The sequence below is a fragment of the Entelurus aequoreus genome, linkage group LG17 (assembly GCF_033978785.1).
Source record: "Entelurus aequoreus isolate RoL-2023_Sb linkage group LG17, RoL_Eaeq_v1.1, whole genome shotgun sequence".
NCBI classification, from domain to species: Eukaryota; Metazoa; Chordata; class Actinopteri; order Syngnathiformes; family Syngnathidae; genus Entelurus; species Entelurus aequoreus.
The window spans coordinates 500,192-519,715 of record NC_084747.1 but is presented as its reverse complement, the minus strand read 5'-3'; the positions used below and the strand labels follow the sequence as shown (position 1 = coordinate 519,715).

Here is a 19,524-nt window from a genome sequence, read left to right as displayed (position 1 = left end):
TACATGTCCTCACACATGATGATGCTTCTCATGCACACATCATACATGTCCTCACACATGATGATGCTTCTTCTCATGCACACATCATACATGTCCTCACACATGATGATGCTTCTCATGCACACATCATACATGTCCTCACACATGATGATGCTTCTCATGCACACATCATACATGTCCTCACACATGATGATGCTTCTCATGCACACATCATACATGTCCTCACACATGATGATGCTTCTCATGCACACATCATACATGTCCTCACACATGATGATGCTTCTCATGCACACATCATACATGTCCTCACACATGATGATGATCCATCTTAGTCCTGCTATTTGATTGAATGACGGAACATGAAACTGGTGGCGCTCCTTTAATGAGCCCACACAGTTAAATGTTGCAGACAGAGGAATATCAGCTCCAAATATCAGCGTATCGGCCTCCTTGACTACTAATAATGGGTATTGGTATGGTTTATCAGCCTCATTGACTACTAATAATGGGTATTGGTATGGTTTATCAGCCTCATTGACTACTAATAATGGGTATTGGTATGGTTTATCAGCCTCATTGACTACTAATAATGGGTATTGGTATGGTTTATCAGCCTCATTGACTACTAATAATGGGTATTGGTATGGTTTATCGGCCTCCTTGACTACTAATAATGGGTATTGGTATGGTTGATTTGTGCGTGGCCAGATCACACACCTTATAGCACAACAATAAAGAATTAAAACAATCCTTAAGGTAACGTGTGGACAAAATACATTTCATAATTGATCTGTGTTTATACACCATTAATGCCCTTATTTGGTGTGATTAATGCATTCATCTGACAGCCCCACTAAAACTACAATTAGACAAGAAAGGTAATGGGGAAAAACAACTACGGCAAAAGTTGATCACAAAGCAAAAAAAGTGTAATGAAATAATGAAAAGTTCACTTTTCTTTAATGTGGAATGTTTCTTTTTAGGTAGACCATTTTAATATCTGTCCTGGGACACACCTATTTATTTGAACATGATCACATGAACTAAGTCATCCTTGTACTTGTGGTATGACACACCTTTGTGTCATGATGCTCACATGAACTGACACACCTTTGTGTCAAGATGATCACATGAACTGACACACCTTTGTGTCAAGATGATCACATGAACTGACACACCTTTGTGTCAAGATGCTCACATGAACTGACACACCTTTGTGTCATGATGCTCACATGAACTGACACACCTCTGTGTCAAGATGATCACATGAACTGACACACCTTTGTGTCAAGATGATCACATGAACTGACACACCTTTGTGTCATGATGCTCACATGAACTGACACACCTCTGTGTCAAGATGATCACATGAACTGACACACCTTTGTGTCAAGATGATCACATGAACTGACACACCTTTGTGTCAAGATGATCACATGAACTGACACACCTTTGTGTCATGATGCTCACATGAACTGACACACCTCTGTGTCATGATGCTCACATGAACTGACACACCTTTGTGTCAAGATGATCACATGAACTGACACACCTTTGTGTCAAGATGATCACATGAACTGACACACCTTTGTGTCAAGATGATCACATGAACTGACACACCTCTGTGTCATGATGCTCACATGAACTGACACACCTTTGTGTCAAGATGATCACATGAACTGACACACCTTTGTGTCAAGATGATCACATGAACTGACACACCTTTGTGTTCCAGAGTCCTTCGACATCGTCCTGCGAGGGAATGGCTTCTCTCTGGGCCGCAGCAGTCACAATGTGGTGTGCAGCTTCACTGTGGACCAGCAGACCTTCAGTAAGTGCACTCCGCATTCACTCATTCATGCACTCCACATTCACTCATTCACACATTGATGCACTCCACATTCACACAGTCATGCACTCCACATTCACACATTCTTGCACTCCATATTCACTCATTCACACATTCTTGCACTCCCCATTAACTCATTCATGCACTCCACATTCACTCACTCACACATTGATGCACTCCACATTCACACAGTCATGCACTCCACATTCACACAGTCATGCACTCCACATTCACACATTCTTGCACTCCATATTCACTCATTCACACATTCTTGCACTCCCCATTAACTCATTCATGCACTCCACATTCACTCATTCACACATTGATGCACTCCACATTCACACAGTCATGCACTCCACATTCACACATTCTTGCACTCCATATTCACTCATTCACACATTCTTGCACTCCCCATTAACTCATTCATGCACTCCACATTCACTCATTCACACATTCTTGCACTCCACATTCACTCATTCATGCACTCCACAATCACACATTCACTCATTCACACATTCATGCACTCTACATTCACACATTCTTGCACTCCACATTCACTCATTCACACATTCATGCACTCCACATTCACTCATTCAACATTATTGCACTCCACATTCACTCATTTACACATTCTTGCACACCACATTCACACATTCATGCACTCCACAATCATACATTCATGCAGTCCACATTCACACATTCATGCAGTCCACATTCACTCATTCACACATTCATGCAGTCCTCATTCACACATTCATGCAGTCCTCATTCACACATTCATGCAGTCCACATTGACACATTCACTCATTCACACATTCATGCACTCCACATTTACACATTCATGCACTCCACATTCACACATTCATGCACTCCACATTCACACAGTCATGCACTCCACACAGATGTATAATGAGTGTGATACCATAGTGTACAATACTGTAGTGTGTGTGTAATAACACTGTAGTGTGTGTGTAATAATACTGTAGTGTGTGTAATAATACTGTAGTGTGTGTGTAATAACACTGTAGTGTGTGTAATAACACTGTAGTGTGTGTGTAATAACACTGTAGTGTGTGTGTGTAATAATACTGTAGTGTGTGTGTGTGTGTAATAATACTGTAGTGTGTGTGTAATAACACTGTAGTGTGTGTGTAATAATACTGTAGTGTGTGTGTAATAACACTGTAGTGTGTGTGTAATAACACTGTAGTGTGTGTGTAATAATACTGTAGTGTGTGTGTAATAACACTGTAGTGTGTGTGTAATAACACTGTAGTGTGTGTGTAATAACACTGTAGTGTGTGTAATAACACTGTAGTGTGTGTGTAATAATACTGTAGTGTGTGTGTAATAATACTGTAGTGTGTGTGTAATAATACTGTAGTGTGTGTGTAATAACACTGTAGTGTGTGTAATAACACTGTAGTGTGTGTGTAATAACACTGTAGTGTGTGTAATAACACTGTAGTGTGTGTGTAATAACACTGTAGTGTGTGTGTAATAACACTGTAGTGTGGTGTAATAATACTGTAGTGTGTAATAACACTGTAGTGTGGTGTAATAATACTGTAGTGTGTGTAATAACACTGTAGTGTGTGTAATAACACTGTAGTGTGTGTGTAATAACACTAGTGTGTGTAATAACACTGTAGTGTGTGTAATAATACTGTAGTGTGTGTAATAACACTGTAGTGTGTGTAATAACACTGTAGTGTGTGTAATAATACTGTAGTGTGTGTGTAATAATACTGTAGTGTGCATGTAATAATACTGTAGTGTGCTTGTAATAATACTGTAGTGTGCTTGTAATAATACTGTAGTGTGCATGTAATAATACTGTAGTGTGTGTAATAATACTGTAGTGTGTGTGTAATAACACTGTAGTGTGTGTGTAATAACACTGTAGTGTGTGTGTAATAATACTGTAGTGTGTGTGTAATAATACTGTAGTGTGTGTAATAATACTGTAGTGTGTGTAATAACACTGTAGTGTGTGTGTGTGTTTAGATCACAAGCCCAGCACGGTGCGTAATGACTACCTACTGTGTCCTGCACCCAGACTCTACCAAGTGGGACAGTAAGTGTTCTTTACTCACTTCTTCTTCATTATTATTCCAGAAAGGAGAAGAATGTCATTAGAAAGAAAATCTGTGAACCCTCAGAAGGTTTTTTTCCAGACAAAAATGACCTTCTGGGACAGAAGAAAACAAGCATCTTTGAGTGTATACTTATGTTTAAGAACAGTCAAAGTCACCACCACAGTAAGCACTTGGTTGAGTGTATACTTCTGTTTAAGAACAGTCAAAGTCACCACCTCAGTAAGCACTTGGTTGAGTGTATACTTCTGTTTAAGAACAGTCAAAGTCACCACCTCAGTAAGCACTTAGTTGAGTGTATACTTCTGTTTAAGAACAGTCAAAGTCACCACCTCAGTAAGCACTTGGTTGAGTGTATACTTCTGTTTAAGAACAGTCAAAGTCACCACCTCAGTAAGCACTTGGTTGAGTGTATACTTATGTTTAAGAACAGTCAAAGTCACCACCTCAGTAAGCACTTAGTTGAGTGTATACTTCTGTTTAAGAACAGTCAAAGTCACCACCTCAGTAAGCACTTGGTTGAGTGTATACTTCTGTTTAAGAACAGTCAAAGTCACCACCTCAGTAAGCACTTGGTTGAGTGTATACTTATGTTTAAGAACAGTCAAAGTCACCACCACAGTAAGCACTTGGTTGAGTGTATACTTCTGTTTAAGAACAGTCAAAGTCACCACCTCAGTAAGCACTTGGTTGAGTGTATACTTCTGTTTAAGAACAGTCAAAGTCACCACCTCAGTAAGCACTTGGTTGAGTGTATACTTCTGTTTAAGAACAGTCAAAGTCACCACCTCAGTAAGCACTTGGTTGAGTGTATACTTCTGTTTAAGAACAGTCAAAGTCACCACCTCAGTAAGCACTTGGTTGAGTGTATACTTCTGTTTAAGAACAGTCAAAGTCACCACCTCAGTAAGCACTTGGTTGAGTGTATACTTCTGTTTAAGAACAGTCAAAGTCACCACCTCAGTAAGCACTTGGTTGAGTGTATACTTATGTTTAAGAACAGTCAAAGTCACCACCTCAGTAAGCACTTGGTTGAGTGTATACTTATGTTTAAGAACAGTCAAAGTCACCACCTCAGTAAGCACTTGGTTGAGTGTATACTTCTGTTTAAGAACAGTCAAAGTCACCACCTCAGTATGCACTTAGCTCTCCAAGTACCAACATTACAATACAGTAGCGCAGTAGGCCCATGTAGTCATTAAAAGAAGATTTATATTTATCAAGTACAGCTCATATCTTTTCTGATTGTACATTTAGACTGCTGGGGTGTGCCAGTGGTGGTACACGTATGACAATCACCATTTCAACATCAGTGTGTGTCCTAAAGGATCAATACAAGTGATAGATTGTAAAGTTGTAGACAAGTGATAGATAGTAAAGTTGTAGACAAGTGATAGATTGTAAAGTTGTAGACAAGTCATAGATTGTAAAGTTGTAGACAAGTCATAGATTGTAAAGTTGTAGACAAGTGATAGATTGTAAAGTTGTAGACAAGTGATAGATTGTAAAGTTGTAGACAAGTGATAGATTGTAAAGTTGTAGACAAGTGATAGATAGTAAAGTTGTAGACAAGTGATAGATTGTAAAGTTGTAGACAAGTGATAGATAGTAAAGTTGTAGACAAGTGATAGATTGTAAAGTTGTAGACTAGTGATAGATTGTAAAGTTGTAGACAAGTGATAGATAGTAAAGTTGTAGACAAGTGATAGATTGTAAAGTTGTAGACAAGTGATAGATTGTAAAGTTGTAGACAAGTGATAGATTGTAAAGTTGTAGACAAGTGATAGATTGTAAAGTTGTAGACTAGTGATAGATTGTAAAGTTGTAGACTAGTGATAGATTGTAAAGTTGTAGACAAGTGATAGATAGTAAAGTTGTAGACAAGTGATAGATTGTAAAGTTGTAGACAAGTGATAGATTGTAAAGTTGTAGACAAGTGATAGATAGTAAAGTTGTAGACAAGTGATAGATTGTAAAGTTGTAGACAAGTGATAGATTGTAAAGTTGTAGACAAGTGATAGATTGTAAAGTTGTAGACAAGTGATAGATAGTTAAGTTGTAGACAAGTGATAGATTGTAAAGTTGTAGACAAGTGATAGATAGTAAAGTTGTAGACAAGTGATAGATAGTAAAGTTGTAGACAAGTGATAGATTGTAAAGTTGTAGACAAGTGATAGATTGTAAAGTTGTAGACAAGTGATAGATTGTAAAGTTGTAGACAAGTGATAGATTGTAAAGTTGTACACAAGTGATAGATTGTAAAGTTGTAGACTAGTGATAGATTGTAAAGTTGTAGACAAGTGATAGATAGTAAAGTTGTAGACAAGTGATAGATTGTAAAGTTGTAGACAAGTGATAGATTGTAAAGTTGTAGACAAGTGATAGATTGTAAAGTTGTAGACTAGTGATAGATTGTAAAGTTGTAGACAAGTGATAGATAGTAAAGTTGTAGACAAGTGATAGATTGTAAAGTTGTAGACAAGTGATAGATAGTAAAGTTGTAGACAAGTGATAGATTGTAAAGTTGTAGACAAGTGATAGATAGTAAAGTTGTAGACAAGTGATAGATTGTAAAGTTGTAGACAAGTGATAGATTGTAAAGTTGTAGACAAGTGATAGATTGTAAAGTTGTAGACAAGTGATAGATTGTAAAGTTGTAGACTAGTGATAGATTGTAAAGTTGTAGACAAGTGATAGATAGTAAAGTTGTAGACAAGTGATAGATTGTAAAGTTGTAGACAAGTGATAGATTGTAAAGTTGTAGACAAGTGATAGATTGTAAAGTTGTAGACAAGTGATAGATTGTAAAGTTGTAGACAAGTGATAGATTGTAAAGTTGTAGACAAGTGATAGATTGTAAAGTTGTAGACAAGTGATAGATAGTAAAGTTGTAGACAAGTGATAGATTGTAAAGTTGTAGACAAGTGATAGATTGTAAAGTTGTAGACAAGTGATAGATTGTAAAGTTGTAGACAAGTGATAGATTGTAAAGTTGTAGACTAGTGATAGATTGTAAAGTTGTAGACAAGTGATAGATAGTAAAGTTGTAGACAAGTGATAGATTGTAAAGTTGTAGACAAGTGATAGATTGTAAAGTTGTAGACAAGTGATAGATTGTAAAGTTGTAGACAAGTGATAGATTCTACACACATGTATCAGTCCTGCTGACTGCAATACAATCAAACATGCATGATTGGGAGGGAAGATTATGTACTCTACTTATTATACGTGTACTGTACTAATTATACGTGTACTGTACTTATTATACGTGTACTCTACTTATTATATGTGTACTGTGCTTATTATACGTGCACTGTACTTATTATACGTGTACTCTACTTATTATATGTGCACTGTACTTATTATACGTGTACTCTACTTATTATATGTGCACTGTACTTATTATACGTGTACTCTACCCATTATACGTGCACTGTACTTATTATACGTGTACTCTACTTATTATATGTGCACTGTACTTATTATACGTGTACTCTACTTATTATATGTGCACTGTACTTATTATACGTGCACTGTACTTATTATACGTGCACTGTATAAGCATCATGTTTAGAAGATGACAGTCTAGATGTTTCTCCAATGTTCCATGCTTGACGGTAGGCATGGTGTTCCTGGGATTAAAGGCCTCACCAAACATATTGCTGGGTATTGTGGCCAAACAGTATATATATACTGTATGTATGTCTATATATATATATATATATATATATATATATATATATATATATATATATATATATATATATATATATATATATATATATATATATATATATGTAAACATAAAGAAAATGAATACATTTTTGAACATTAAAGGCCTACTGAAATGAATTTTTCTTATTTAAACGGGGATAGCAGATCCATTCTATGTGTTAGTAGAGAACATCGACCATAAAGTTTGCAACTTTTGGTCGCTGATAAAAAAGCCTTGCCTGTAGCGGAAGTAGCGTGACGTCACAGGTTGAAAGTAGCGTGACGTCACAGCTTGTGGAGCGCCTCACATTTGCCCATTGTTTACACCAGCAGCGAGAGAGATTCGGACCGAGAAAGCGACGATTACCCCATTAATTTGAGCCAGGATGAAAGATTTGTGGATGAGGAACGTGAGAGTGAAGGACTAGAGTGCAGTGCAGGACGTATCTCTTTTCGCTCTGACCGTAACTTAGGTACAAGCTGGCTCATTGGATTCCACACTCTCTCCTTTTTCTATTGTGGATCACGGATTTGTATTTTAATCCATAGGTGTAGTTGAAGTCACATGGTGATTATAGGTGTAGTTGAAGTCACATGGTGATTATAGGTGTAGTTGAAGTCACATGGTGATTATATGTGTAGTTGAAGTCACATGGTGATTATAGGTGTAGTTGAAGTCACATGGTGATTATAGGTGTAGTTGAAGTCACATGGTGATTATAGGTGTAGTTGAAGTCACATGGTGATTATATGTGTAGTTGAAGTCACATGGTGATTATAGGTGTAGTTGAAGTCACATGGTGGTTATAGGTGTAGTTGAAGTCACATGGTGATTATAGGTGTAGTTGAAGTCACATGGTGATTATATGTGTAGTTGAAGTCACATGGTGGTTATAGGTGTAGTTGAAGTCACATGGTGGTTATAGGTGTAGTTGAAGTCACATGGTGATTATAGGTGTAGTTGAAGTCACATGGTGATTATAGGTGTAGTTGAAGTCACATGGTGATTATAGGTGTAGTTGAAGTCACATGGTGATTATAGGTGTAGTTGAAGTCACATGGTGATTATAGGTGTAGTTGAAGTCACATGGTGATTATAGGTGTAGTTGAAGTCACATGGTGATTATAGGTGTAGTTGAAGTCACATGGTGGTTATAGGTGTAGTTGAAGTCACATGGTGGTTATAGGTGTAGTTGAAGTCACATGGTGGTTATAGGTGTAGTTGAAGTCACATGGTGATTATAGGTGTAGTTGAAGTCACATGGTGATTATAGGTGTAGTTGAAGTCACATGGTGATTATAGGTGTAGTTGAAGTCACATGGTGATTATAGGTGTAGTTGAAGTCACATGGTGATTATAGGTGTAGTTGAAGTCACATGGTGATTATAGGTGTAGTTGAAGTCACATGGTGATTATAGGTGTAGTTGAAGTCACATGGTGGTTATAGGTGTAGTTGAAGTCACATGGTGATTATAGGTGTAGTTGAAGTCACATGGTGATTATAGGTGTAGTTGAAGTCACATGGTGATTATAGGTGTAGTTGAAGTCACATGGTGGTTATAGGTGTAGTTGAAGTCACATGGTGATTATAGGTGTAGTTGAAGTCACATGGTGATAATAGGTGTAGTTGAAGTCACATGGTGATTATAGGTGTAGTTGAAGTCACATGGTGATTATAGGTGTAGTTGAAGTCACATGGTGGTTATAGGTGTAGTTGAAGTCATTCTAGGATGTAGCATGTGCTGCACAAGTCTCAGCATCTTTCATGTCCTAAAGTCTCTCCTCAAGCATGTACATCTGTAAAGCCGCTAGGGCCGGGTGTGCACCGGGTGTGCACCGGGTGTGCACCGGGTGTGCACCGCGCGCGCGAGGCCCGCTTAATTAACAGTTGGCGGCCCATTAAGTAGTTAACTAGTTGGGGCGGCGAGTAAACACATCTGCTGGAGGGGCTTTTAAAAGGTTGTGCGACAGATGCGGCCTTTCCCTTTTTTTTATTGTAAATAATTCACGGCGCTCCGACAATCCCCGCCTCCCCGCCCCTCCCCCCCTCCCAGCCTCCCAGCCCGGGAACGCCAGCAGACGCCATCTGTCTGTGAACACCAGCAAGTCTTCCCCAGGAAACTACCATTTCCTTGTTTGCTTCTCAGACCACGCCCCCTCTGAGAGCGACCCCGAGTCCTCCTCGCCGCACTGCCCCCCCCCCCCCCTCGCCAGCGGGGAAGTGGTTGCGCTCGTGTCCTCACCTGCTGTTTTCACAGAATGACACCTCGCAGGTACCACTCAATTATTAAGGGGGCGCCGCCTCCTCCTCCGCTCCAGCGAGGGTACAGAAATGTTTACGCTGGACTTTACGGGGGGATGTGCCTCCTCTGTGTCCAGGGAGCAGGAAGTGCAACTTTCTGATAAAAGCCACAATGGTCAAAGTGACAAAAGTAATCATCCAACAAAGACAAAGTAAAACTAATATTTGCTCAAATGCATTTTGACATCTGGAGGTTTTTAGTCGAGATTATTAGTATTATTATTATCACTGTCAATATTTGTCATTCATTTTGACGTATGTTGGTGGTACATTCATCAGATTCATAATATACACATATAATAGCAATATTTATGATTTAAATTGACATCATTAACTGTCAATATTTGTCATTTTGACGTATATTGGTGGTACATTCATCAGATACATAATATACACATATGATAGCAATATTTACGATTTAAAAATAAATAATTAGTGAAGCAATAAGCACTGCTCAAGCACCAGCCCAAAATACTCTCATTGTCCATAATATATATATATATATATATATATATATATATATATATATATATATATATATATATATATATATATATATATATATATATATATATATATATATATATATATATATCACCCTTGGGCAAGGTGTAGTACCCGAATGCCCCCCCCATCAGGGTTACGATACCCCCCATGAACTATACTATAAGAGGATGCGTTACCCGGCCCGGAGGAAGCCCGGGGCCCTCCTCCGGAGCTAGGCCCGGAGGTAGGGCTCGTCAGCGAGCGCCTGGTGGCCGGGCTTGCCACGGAGCCCGGCCGGGCACAGCCCGAAGAAGCTACGTGGACACACCATCTTCTCTGCCACGTGGGCCCACCACCCGCGGTCGGAACCAGTGGGGTCGGGTGCGCTGCCAAGTGGATGGCAGTGAAAGTGGAGGCTCCAGACGGACCAATTCGGGGCAGCAGAGGCTGACTTTCGGGACGTGGAACGTCTCTACGCTGGTGGGGAAGGAGCCTGAGCTGGTGCGAGAGGTGGAGCGCTACCGGTTGGATCTGGTGGGGCTTACCTCTACGCATAGCAAGGGCTCTGAAACCACACTCCTGGACAAGGGATGGACCTTGTTCACTTCTGGAGTTGCTCAGGGCGTGAGGGCACAGGCGGGTGTGGGGATACTCACAACTCCCACCTCCGGCGGGACTTCTCTGCCATCCCTGTGGAGGTTGGGGACATTGAACAGGAATGGGCAGTGTTCAAAGCCTCTATTGCTAAAGCTGCAGCTGCGAGCTGTGGCCAGAAGGTCTTAGGTGCCTCAAGGGGCGGTAACCCTCGAACACCCTGGTGGACAGTGGTGGTCAGGGAAGCCGTCCGACTGAAGAAGGAGTCCTACCGGGGTATGTTATCCCAGGGGACTCCGGAGGCAGTTGCAAGGTACCGACGGGCCCGAAGGGCAGCGGCCGTGGCTGTGGACGAGGCTAAGCAGAGGGTGTGGGAGCAGTTCGGGGAATCCATGGAGAAGGACTATCGGGCGGCACCAAAGCTGTTCTGGAAGACCATACGGCACCTCAGGAGGGGGAAGCAGGGAACCATCCAAGCTGTGTACGGCAAGGATGGGACTTTGCTGACTTCAAGTGAGGAAGTCGTAGGGCGTTGGAAAGAGCACTTTGAGGAACTCCTGAACCCAAATACATCAGACACACCCTCCCTGATAGGAGCAGGGCCTGAGGATGATGGGGGATCGACGTCGATCTCTCGGGGTGAAGTCACTGAGGTAGTTAGACAACTCCACAGTGGCAAAGCTCCGGGGGTTGACGAGATCCGTCCAGAAATGCTGAAGGCTCTGGGTGTTGATGGGCTGTCTTGGTTGATACGCCTTTTCAACATTGCGTGGAAGTCTGGGACAGTGCCGAGGGAGTGGCAGACTGGGGTGGTGGTTCCCCTTTTCAAAAAGGGGGACCAGAGGGTGTGTGCTAATTACAGGGGTATCACACTACTCAGCCTCCCTGGGAAAGTTTACGCCAAGGTACTGGAAAGGAGGGTCCGGCCGATAGTCGAACCTCAGATTCAAGAGGAGCAATGTGGATTCCGTCCTGGTCGTGGAACAACTGACCAACTCTTTACGCTTGCGGGAATCCTGGAGAGGGCCTGGGAGTATGCCTATCCAGTCTACATGTGTTTTGTGGATTTGGAGAAGGCGTATGACCGTGTCCCTCGGGAGATCTTGTGGGAGGTGCTGAGGGAGTACGGAGTGAGGGGAACCCTGCTGAGGGCCATCCAATCTCTGTACAACCAAAGCGAGAGTTGTGTCCGGGTGCTTGGATGTAAGTCGGATCCGTTTCCAGTGGGGGTTGGTCTCCGCCAGGGCTGCGCTCTGTCACCTATCCTGTTTGTGATTTTCATGGACAGGATTTCTAGGCGGAGTCGTGGCCATGGCGGAGAGGGTATACGTCTCGGGGGGCTAAAGGTTGCGTCACTGCTGTTTGCAGATGATGTGGTCCTGATGGCACCTTCGGTTCGTGACCTTCAGCTCTCACTGGATCGGTTCGCAGCCGAGTGTTCAGCGGCTGGAATGAGGATCAGCATCTCCAAATCTGAGGCCATGGTTCTCAGCAGGAAACCGATGGTTTGTACAGTCCGGGTAGGGGACAGGACTCTGTCCCAGGTGGAGGAGTTTAAGTATCTCGGGGTCTTGTTCACGAGTGAGGGAAAGATGGAGAAGGAAATCAGCCGGAGAATCGGAGCAGCTGGGGCAGTATTGCAGTCTCTCTGCCGCACTGTTGTGACGAAACGGGAGCTGAGTCAGAAGGCAAAGCTCTCGGTCTACCGAGCTATCTACATTCCTACTCTCACCTATGGTCATGAAGTGTGGGTAATGACCGAAAGAATAAGATCGCGGATACAAGCAGCCGAAATGAGTTTCCTCAGAAGGGTGGCTGGCATCTCCCTTAGAGATAGGGTGAGAAGTGCAGTCACCCGAGAGAGACTCGGAGTAGAGCCGCTGCTCCTTCGCTTGGAAAGGAGCCAGCTTAGGTGGTTCGGGCATCTCGTGCGGATGCCTCACGAGCGTCTCCCTAGGGAGGTCCTTGTTGCACGTCCCACTGGGAGGAGGCCCCCCGGCAGGCCAAGGACCAGATGGGGGGATTACATCTCCTCTCTGGCCTGGGAACGCTTCGGGATTCCCCAGGAGGAAGTCGCAAATGTTGCTCTGGAGAGGGAAGTCTGGGGGTCTTTGCTGGAGCTGCTGTCCCCGCGACCCGATTCCGGATAAGCGGTTGAAGATGGATGGATGGATGGATATATATATATATATATATATATATATATATATATATATATATATATATATATATATATATATATATATATATATATATATATATATATATATATATATATATATATATATTTATTTATTTATATATATATATTTATTTATATTTATTTATTTATTTATATTTATATATATATATATATATATATATATATATATATATATATATATATATATATATATATATATATATATATATATATATATATATATATATTTAAATAAATATATATATATATAAATATAAATATATATATATATATATATATATATATATTTATTTATTTATTTATATTTATATATATATATATCTGACTTATTTGAGTTCTTGTGAGGATTCTGGTCGGCGACAGTACGTCTACCTGCATACTTGTCAAAACATCCAATTTTTGACTGGGAAATCCAGCCTTTGTCCTTCTTTCCTGGCGTCTTCCTCCCGTTGTGTTTGTTTTGACTACTTCAGCGACTCCATCATCCTCCGGCCTGCCACATTTGGCAGTGTGGTCTCATTAAAGGAGCGCCACGAGTTTCACGTTCCATCAAATAACGCAACAGAGATGGATGGACATGAAGACCAGACAAAAGATATCTCTCGCAAAAACTTGACAAATATGAGACACTTGTGATTGAGGGCTATGTAAATAAACGTGTATTCATTATATAAGTCAAGAAGGTGAGGCAGCAGCTCACACATTCTCATACTTTCTGTAACATGAAGGAAGAAATGATTTCAGCCAATTGAACATGGAGACTGGGTTATGTTCTAAGTAGGGCTGTGGAAAGAAGGAGTTCACTCATGTGATTAATGGTCAGAAATGGAGCATTCGTCACATACCGAGGCTGATGTGGACTACATGCTCCTTTAACCCAGTCACATTATGCAGGCAGTTTTTGTTGAGAAAAAATACAAGTTATATTATAGTTTGCTTTTGATTTTTTGGTCAAGAACACTTAAAGGCCTACTGAAATGAAATTGTTTTATTTAAACGGGAATAGCAGATCCATTCTATGTGTCATACTTGATCATTTTGCGATATTGCCATATTTTTGCTGAAAGGATTTAGTAGAGAACAACGTCGATAAAGTTCGCAACTTTTGGTCTCTGATAAAAAAAAAAGCCTTGCCCCTACCGGAAGTAGCGTGACGTTGTCAGTTGTTCACTCCCTCATATTTTCCTATTGTTTTCAACGCAGCTAGAGCGATTCGGACCATTACCCAAGTAATTTGAGCGAGGATGAAAGATTTGTGGATGAGGAACGTGAGAGTGACGGACTAGAATGCAGTGAAATACATATTTGTTTTCACTCTGACCGTAACTTAGGTACAAGCTGGCTCATTGGATTCCACACTCTCTCCTTTTTCTATTGTTGATCACGGATTTGTATTTGAAACCACCTGGGATACTATATCCTCTTGAAAATGAGAGTCCAGAACGCCAAATGGACATTCACAGTGACTTTTATCTCCACGACAATACATCGGCGAAACACTTTAGCTACGAGCTAACGTGATAGCATCGTGCTTTAACTGCATATAGAAACAAAAAAAATAAACCCTTGACTGGAAGGATAGATAGAAGATCAACAATACTATTAAACCGTGGACATGTAAATACACGGTTAATGCTTTCCAGGCTGGCGAAGGTTAACAATGCTGTGCTAACGACGCCATTGAAGCTAACTTAGCAACCGGACCGCACAGAGCTATGCTAAAAACATTAGCTATCCACCTACGCCAGCCAGCCCTCATCTGCTCATCAACACCCGTGCTCACCTGCGTTCCAGCGATCGACGGAAGGACGAAGGACTTCACCCGATGCGTTTGGCGGCCCGGAGACGTAGGAAGTCAAGGTGAGGTCGCGGCTAGCGCGTCTGCTCTCCAACAAAGTCCTCCTGGTTGTGTTGCCTTAGTCCGCTGCTAATACACTGATCCCACCTACAACTGTCTTCTTTGCAGCCTTCATTGTTCATTAAACAAATTGCAAAAGATGTCCAGAATACTGTGGAATTATGAAAGGAAAACAGAGCTTTTTGTATAGGATTCTACGGGGTACCATAACTTCCGTTAAACTGACTTCGTCACGCGCATACGTCATCATACCGCGACGTTTCAGCCGGATATTTCCCGGGAGATTTAAAATGTCACTTTATAAGTTAACCCGGCCGTATTGGCATGTGTTGCAATGTTAAGATTTCATCATTGATATATAAACTATCAGACTGCGTGGTCGCTAGTAGTGGCTTTCAGTAGGCCTTTAAATAAATGTTGTGAACAAAAGTGTGACTTGTTATATTTTGAAGTGAAATGAGTTGTGTGCCAACATTTAGAAGCATGACTCTTAGTAGGTTTGAAGGTTCCCTAACCCTAGTCCGGGTTTAGAAGCATCTACCAGGTCCAAATTGAACCCATTTAGGCCCCACAGGGCTCTGGTAAGGTCCAAAAACCACCCAAGTGGTCCCAATGATAAATGGGCTTGCCCAAAACCAACTTGTCCCAAAAGGTTCACAAGGCACCCAAAAGATCCCCGCCCCGGACTTTTTGGCCGCATTTCAGACTTTTCAGACCAGAGGTGAGTCCGTTTTGTGCTACTTTGGGGTCCTCTGGGACCTTTAGGGGGAAGATGTTCCTTTTTGGAATGCTTCGGAACCTTCAGGTCTGTAAGTTCTTCTGAGTCCTTGGACTTTTTTCCCAGTAGAAGAAACTATGCTGCCTTGGGAGGCCGGAGCTTCAACTACAACTTCCTTGAGGTCGGATTTCCTACTGGGAGAGTCAGAGTTGGCTGCTCTGCATGTCAACAATAATATACGCTTCTACAATGTCCCTTAGCAGCACTTTTGGACGGTTTTTGTCCCATTTTTCCATAAGTAGTTTATATTCAGACAAGACGAGCGCAAGAATAGCGTTTGAGCACGTGACCGTCTGGATTTCTGACCTGGTCGCTGGAAGGCTCACAACTCCACTGTGAGGTCACTCCCAGTTCCCACTTCTAACTTCCAGGGTAAATGGAAGGCACCAATAGGCCCCAGTCCTTTTTGGAGACACTTCTGGTAAAGAAAATGTCCTTAAAGGTCTTCCACCTTTGTTGGAAGTTCCCCAAGAAACTCATCTTGACCTCACTTTAGTTGACAACTTCAACATTTTAGGTCTGGGTGACCTTCCAAGAATAAACTTGTTATTTGAAGAACATACCTCCACGTTAAAGTAGAACAGCCGTTCATTTCTTCAAATGAAGGTCTGGTTAGAAAGCTGGTGGTCATGGTGGCGCAAAGAAAGACTTCAAAGCGAGGGGAGAACTTAAGTCCATGCAAGTCACCACCCAAAGAATCTTGGCTGTAAGGAACACCTAAACATATTTTGGGATCCATTTTTCGAAGGTTTTGGAAAATACTTTCAAACCAGAAAAAGCTGCTGAAGACTTGAAGACCAGGACATCTCCAGATTGATGTTCTCCTTGACTTTCAAAGCCATGACCAAGTTTCTCTTGCTCGGAACAGTTTTGGTCACTGCTGAAGTGAGTGGTTTTGCACTAGTGGTTGGAGATCTAGAAGAAGGGCACACAACCTCGCCGAGGCGCTAACCGCGGCCCAAGTTGCTAGCATGACAGCGAGACGGGAGTGAATTCAGCTCCATCTGTGCTTCAGAGTACTAACATCTGCAACATTCAAGAAGGTCTCATCTGGAGATCCCTGCTGTCTTTCGTCAGACGTGGTGGACTCCCACATATGTTCCACTGTGAATTATTCAACCTTTTTATCTTCTTTTACGGCAACTTGGAAGTCCATTAGCGTCCCCTCGTCAGGCGGCCCAGATGTAGACCATCACCGAGGCTTAGCGTCAACCTGGGCCCGCTTTTTGACGGATGCGCCAGCCGTCCTTCTCCCTCGGAGCCGGCGTCACATTTTTGACTGATCCCTCGACTCCATCTTTCGCTCAAACGCAAACCTTCTGCCCTCGGAACAGCTGCGGCTTCTTCCCCTCTCAATTATTCATCCCGCTTCTTCCTATAAAGTTGTTTCTTCACCCGTCCCAGCTGGGCTGCCAGGATGTTAACATGGCACAGAAACAACTCTCACTCCAGTACTTGCTTTCACTTAGTCACCTGCTCCAGACCAAGTGAGAGGAACACTAGAGCGTCCCTCGGTCTTGACCAAGACTTTGTTCTTCAATTCCTTCTTCATCAAAGTCAACTTTCTTTGGTCTCTCTGTGGATTATTTGTCAGACGCAGTCAAGCTGACTCATTGGATTCCACACTCTCTCCTTTTTCTATTGTGGATCACGGATTTGTATTTGAAAGCACCTGGGATACTATATCCTCTTGAAAATGAGAGTCCACAACGCCAAATGGACATTCAGTGCCTTTTATCTCCACAACAATACATCGGTGAAACACTTTAGCTACGAGCTAACGTGATAGCATCGTGCTTTAACTGCATATAGAAACAAAAAAAATAAACCCTTGACTGGAAGGATAGATAGAAGATCAACAATACTATTAAACCGTGGACATGTAAATACACGGTTAATGCTTTCCAGGCTGGCGAAGCTTAACAATGCTGTGCTAACGACGCCATTGAAGCTAACTTAGCAACCGGACCGCACAGAGCTATGCTAAAAACATTAGCTATCCACCTACGCCAGCCAGCCCTCATCTGCTCATCAACACCCGTGCTCACCTGCGTTCCAGCGATCGACGGAAGGACGAAGGACTTCACCCGATGCGTTTGGCGGCCCGGAGACGTAGGCAAGGCAAGGCAACTTTATTTGTATAGCGCTTTTCATACACAAGGCAGACTCAAAGTGCTTCACAGACAACAAAGTGAAATGAAAGAAAATAAAAGCAAAATTAAAATGCAGACAATAAAAATAAAAACAGTGCAGACGTTAAAAGTTAAAAGATTAAAAGATTTAGCTGAAAGCTAAGGTGAACATAAAAGTCTTCAGTCTAGTTTTAAAAGTAGTGAGAGTTGGGGAGAGTCTGACATCTTCAGGAAGTTTATTCCAGCTATTTGTTGCATAGTGACTGAATGATGATCTCCCTTGATTTGAGTTTACTCTTGGAACCGCTAACAGATTGCTCTCAGAAGATCTTAGTGATCTAGAGGGCGTATATAGTGGGAGCATATCAGTGATATACTTGGGCCCTAGACCATGTAGTGATTTATATGTGAGCAGGAGGATTTTGAAATCTATTCTCTGATGTACAGGGAGCCAATGTAAGGATTTAAGAATTGGTGTAATGTGCTCACATTTTTTGGTCTTTGTTAGAACTCTAGCAGCAGCGTTCTGAACAAGCTGTAGCTGCCTGACACTTTTTTTGGGAAGACCTGCAAGGAGACCATTACAATAGTCTAGCCTACTGGTAATAAAGGCATGTACAAGTTTTTCTAAGTCTTGAGCTGACATGAGCCCTCTAAGTCTTTTTACATTTTTGAGGTGATAGTAGGCCGATTTTGTTACTGATTTGATGTGACTGTCGAAATGTAAATCAGAATCTAAAATAACCCCAAGATTTCTGGCTTTATTTGAGGTTTTCAGGGACAGTGATTGAAGGTGTTGGACGACTTTAAACCTTTCTTTTTTAGCAGCAAAAACAATGATCTCAGTTTTATCTTCATTTAGTTGTAGGAAATTTTGGCACATCCAGTGTTTGACTTGCTCAATGCACTGGCACAGAAGATCTATGGGGCGATAGTCATTTGGTGATAGCGCTACATAGATTTGGGTGTCATCGGCATAGCAATGATGGTCAATGTTATTATTTTGCATGATTTGTCCTAGTGGGAGCATATAGATGTTAAATAAAGTCGGCCCCAAGATTGAACCTTGGGGGACTCCACACGTTACGTTGGTTGGTTCTGATACAAAGTCACCAATGGAAACAAAATAGTTCCTATCTTGTAGATATGACTTGAACCAGCTTAAAACTGTGCCTGAGATCCCCACCCAGTTTTCCAACCTGTCCAAAAGTATTGAGTGGTCGACAGTGTCAAATGCAGCACTGAGGTCCAAAAGCATTAATACTGAAGTTTTGCCAGAGTCTGTGTTTAGACGGATGTCATTTATAACTTGAAGAAGGGCCGTCTCTGTGCTATGAAGAGGTCGAAATCCTGACTGGAAGTTGTTGTGGCAGCCAGTAGGAAGTCAAGGTGAGGTCGCGGCTAGCGCGTCTGCTCTCCAACAAAGTCTTCCTGGTTGTGTTGCTGTAGTCCGCTGCTAATACACTGATCCCACCTACAACTGTCTTCTTTGCAGCCTTCATTGTTCATTA

The 19,524-nt window shown here is 41.7% G+C and overlaps 1 protein-coding gene across 5 annotated transcripts in view; it reads left to right on the top strand.

Annotated features, from left to right (window-relative positions):
- The window catches only part of antxr2a (ANTXR cell adhesion molecule 2a), a 143,899-nt gene that overhangs the window by 32,019 nt on the left and 92,356 nt on the right, over positions 1–19,524 (top strand). For all 5 annotated transcript variants that reach the window (XM_062024357.1, XM_062024356.1, XM_062024354.1 and 2 more), the window contains 2 exons: positions 1,736–1,831; positions 3,857–3,926. In XM_062024357.1, coding sequence (XP_061880341.1) covers positions 1,736–1,831; positions 3,857–3,926 — 166 coding nt within the window. The remainder of the gene's footprint in view (positions 1–1,735; positions 1,832–3,856; positions 3,927–19,524) is intronic.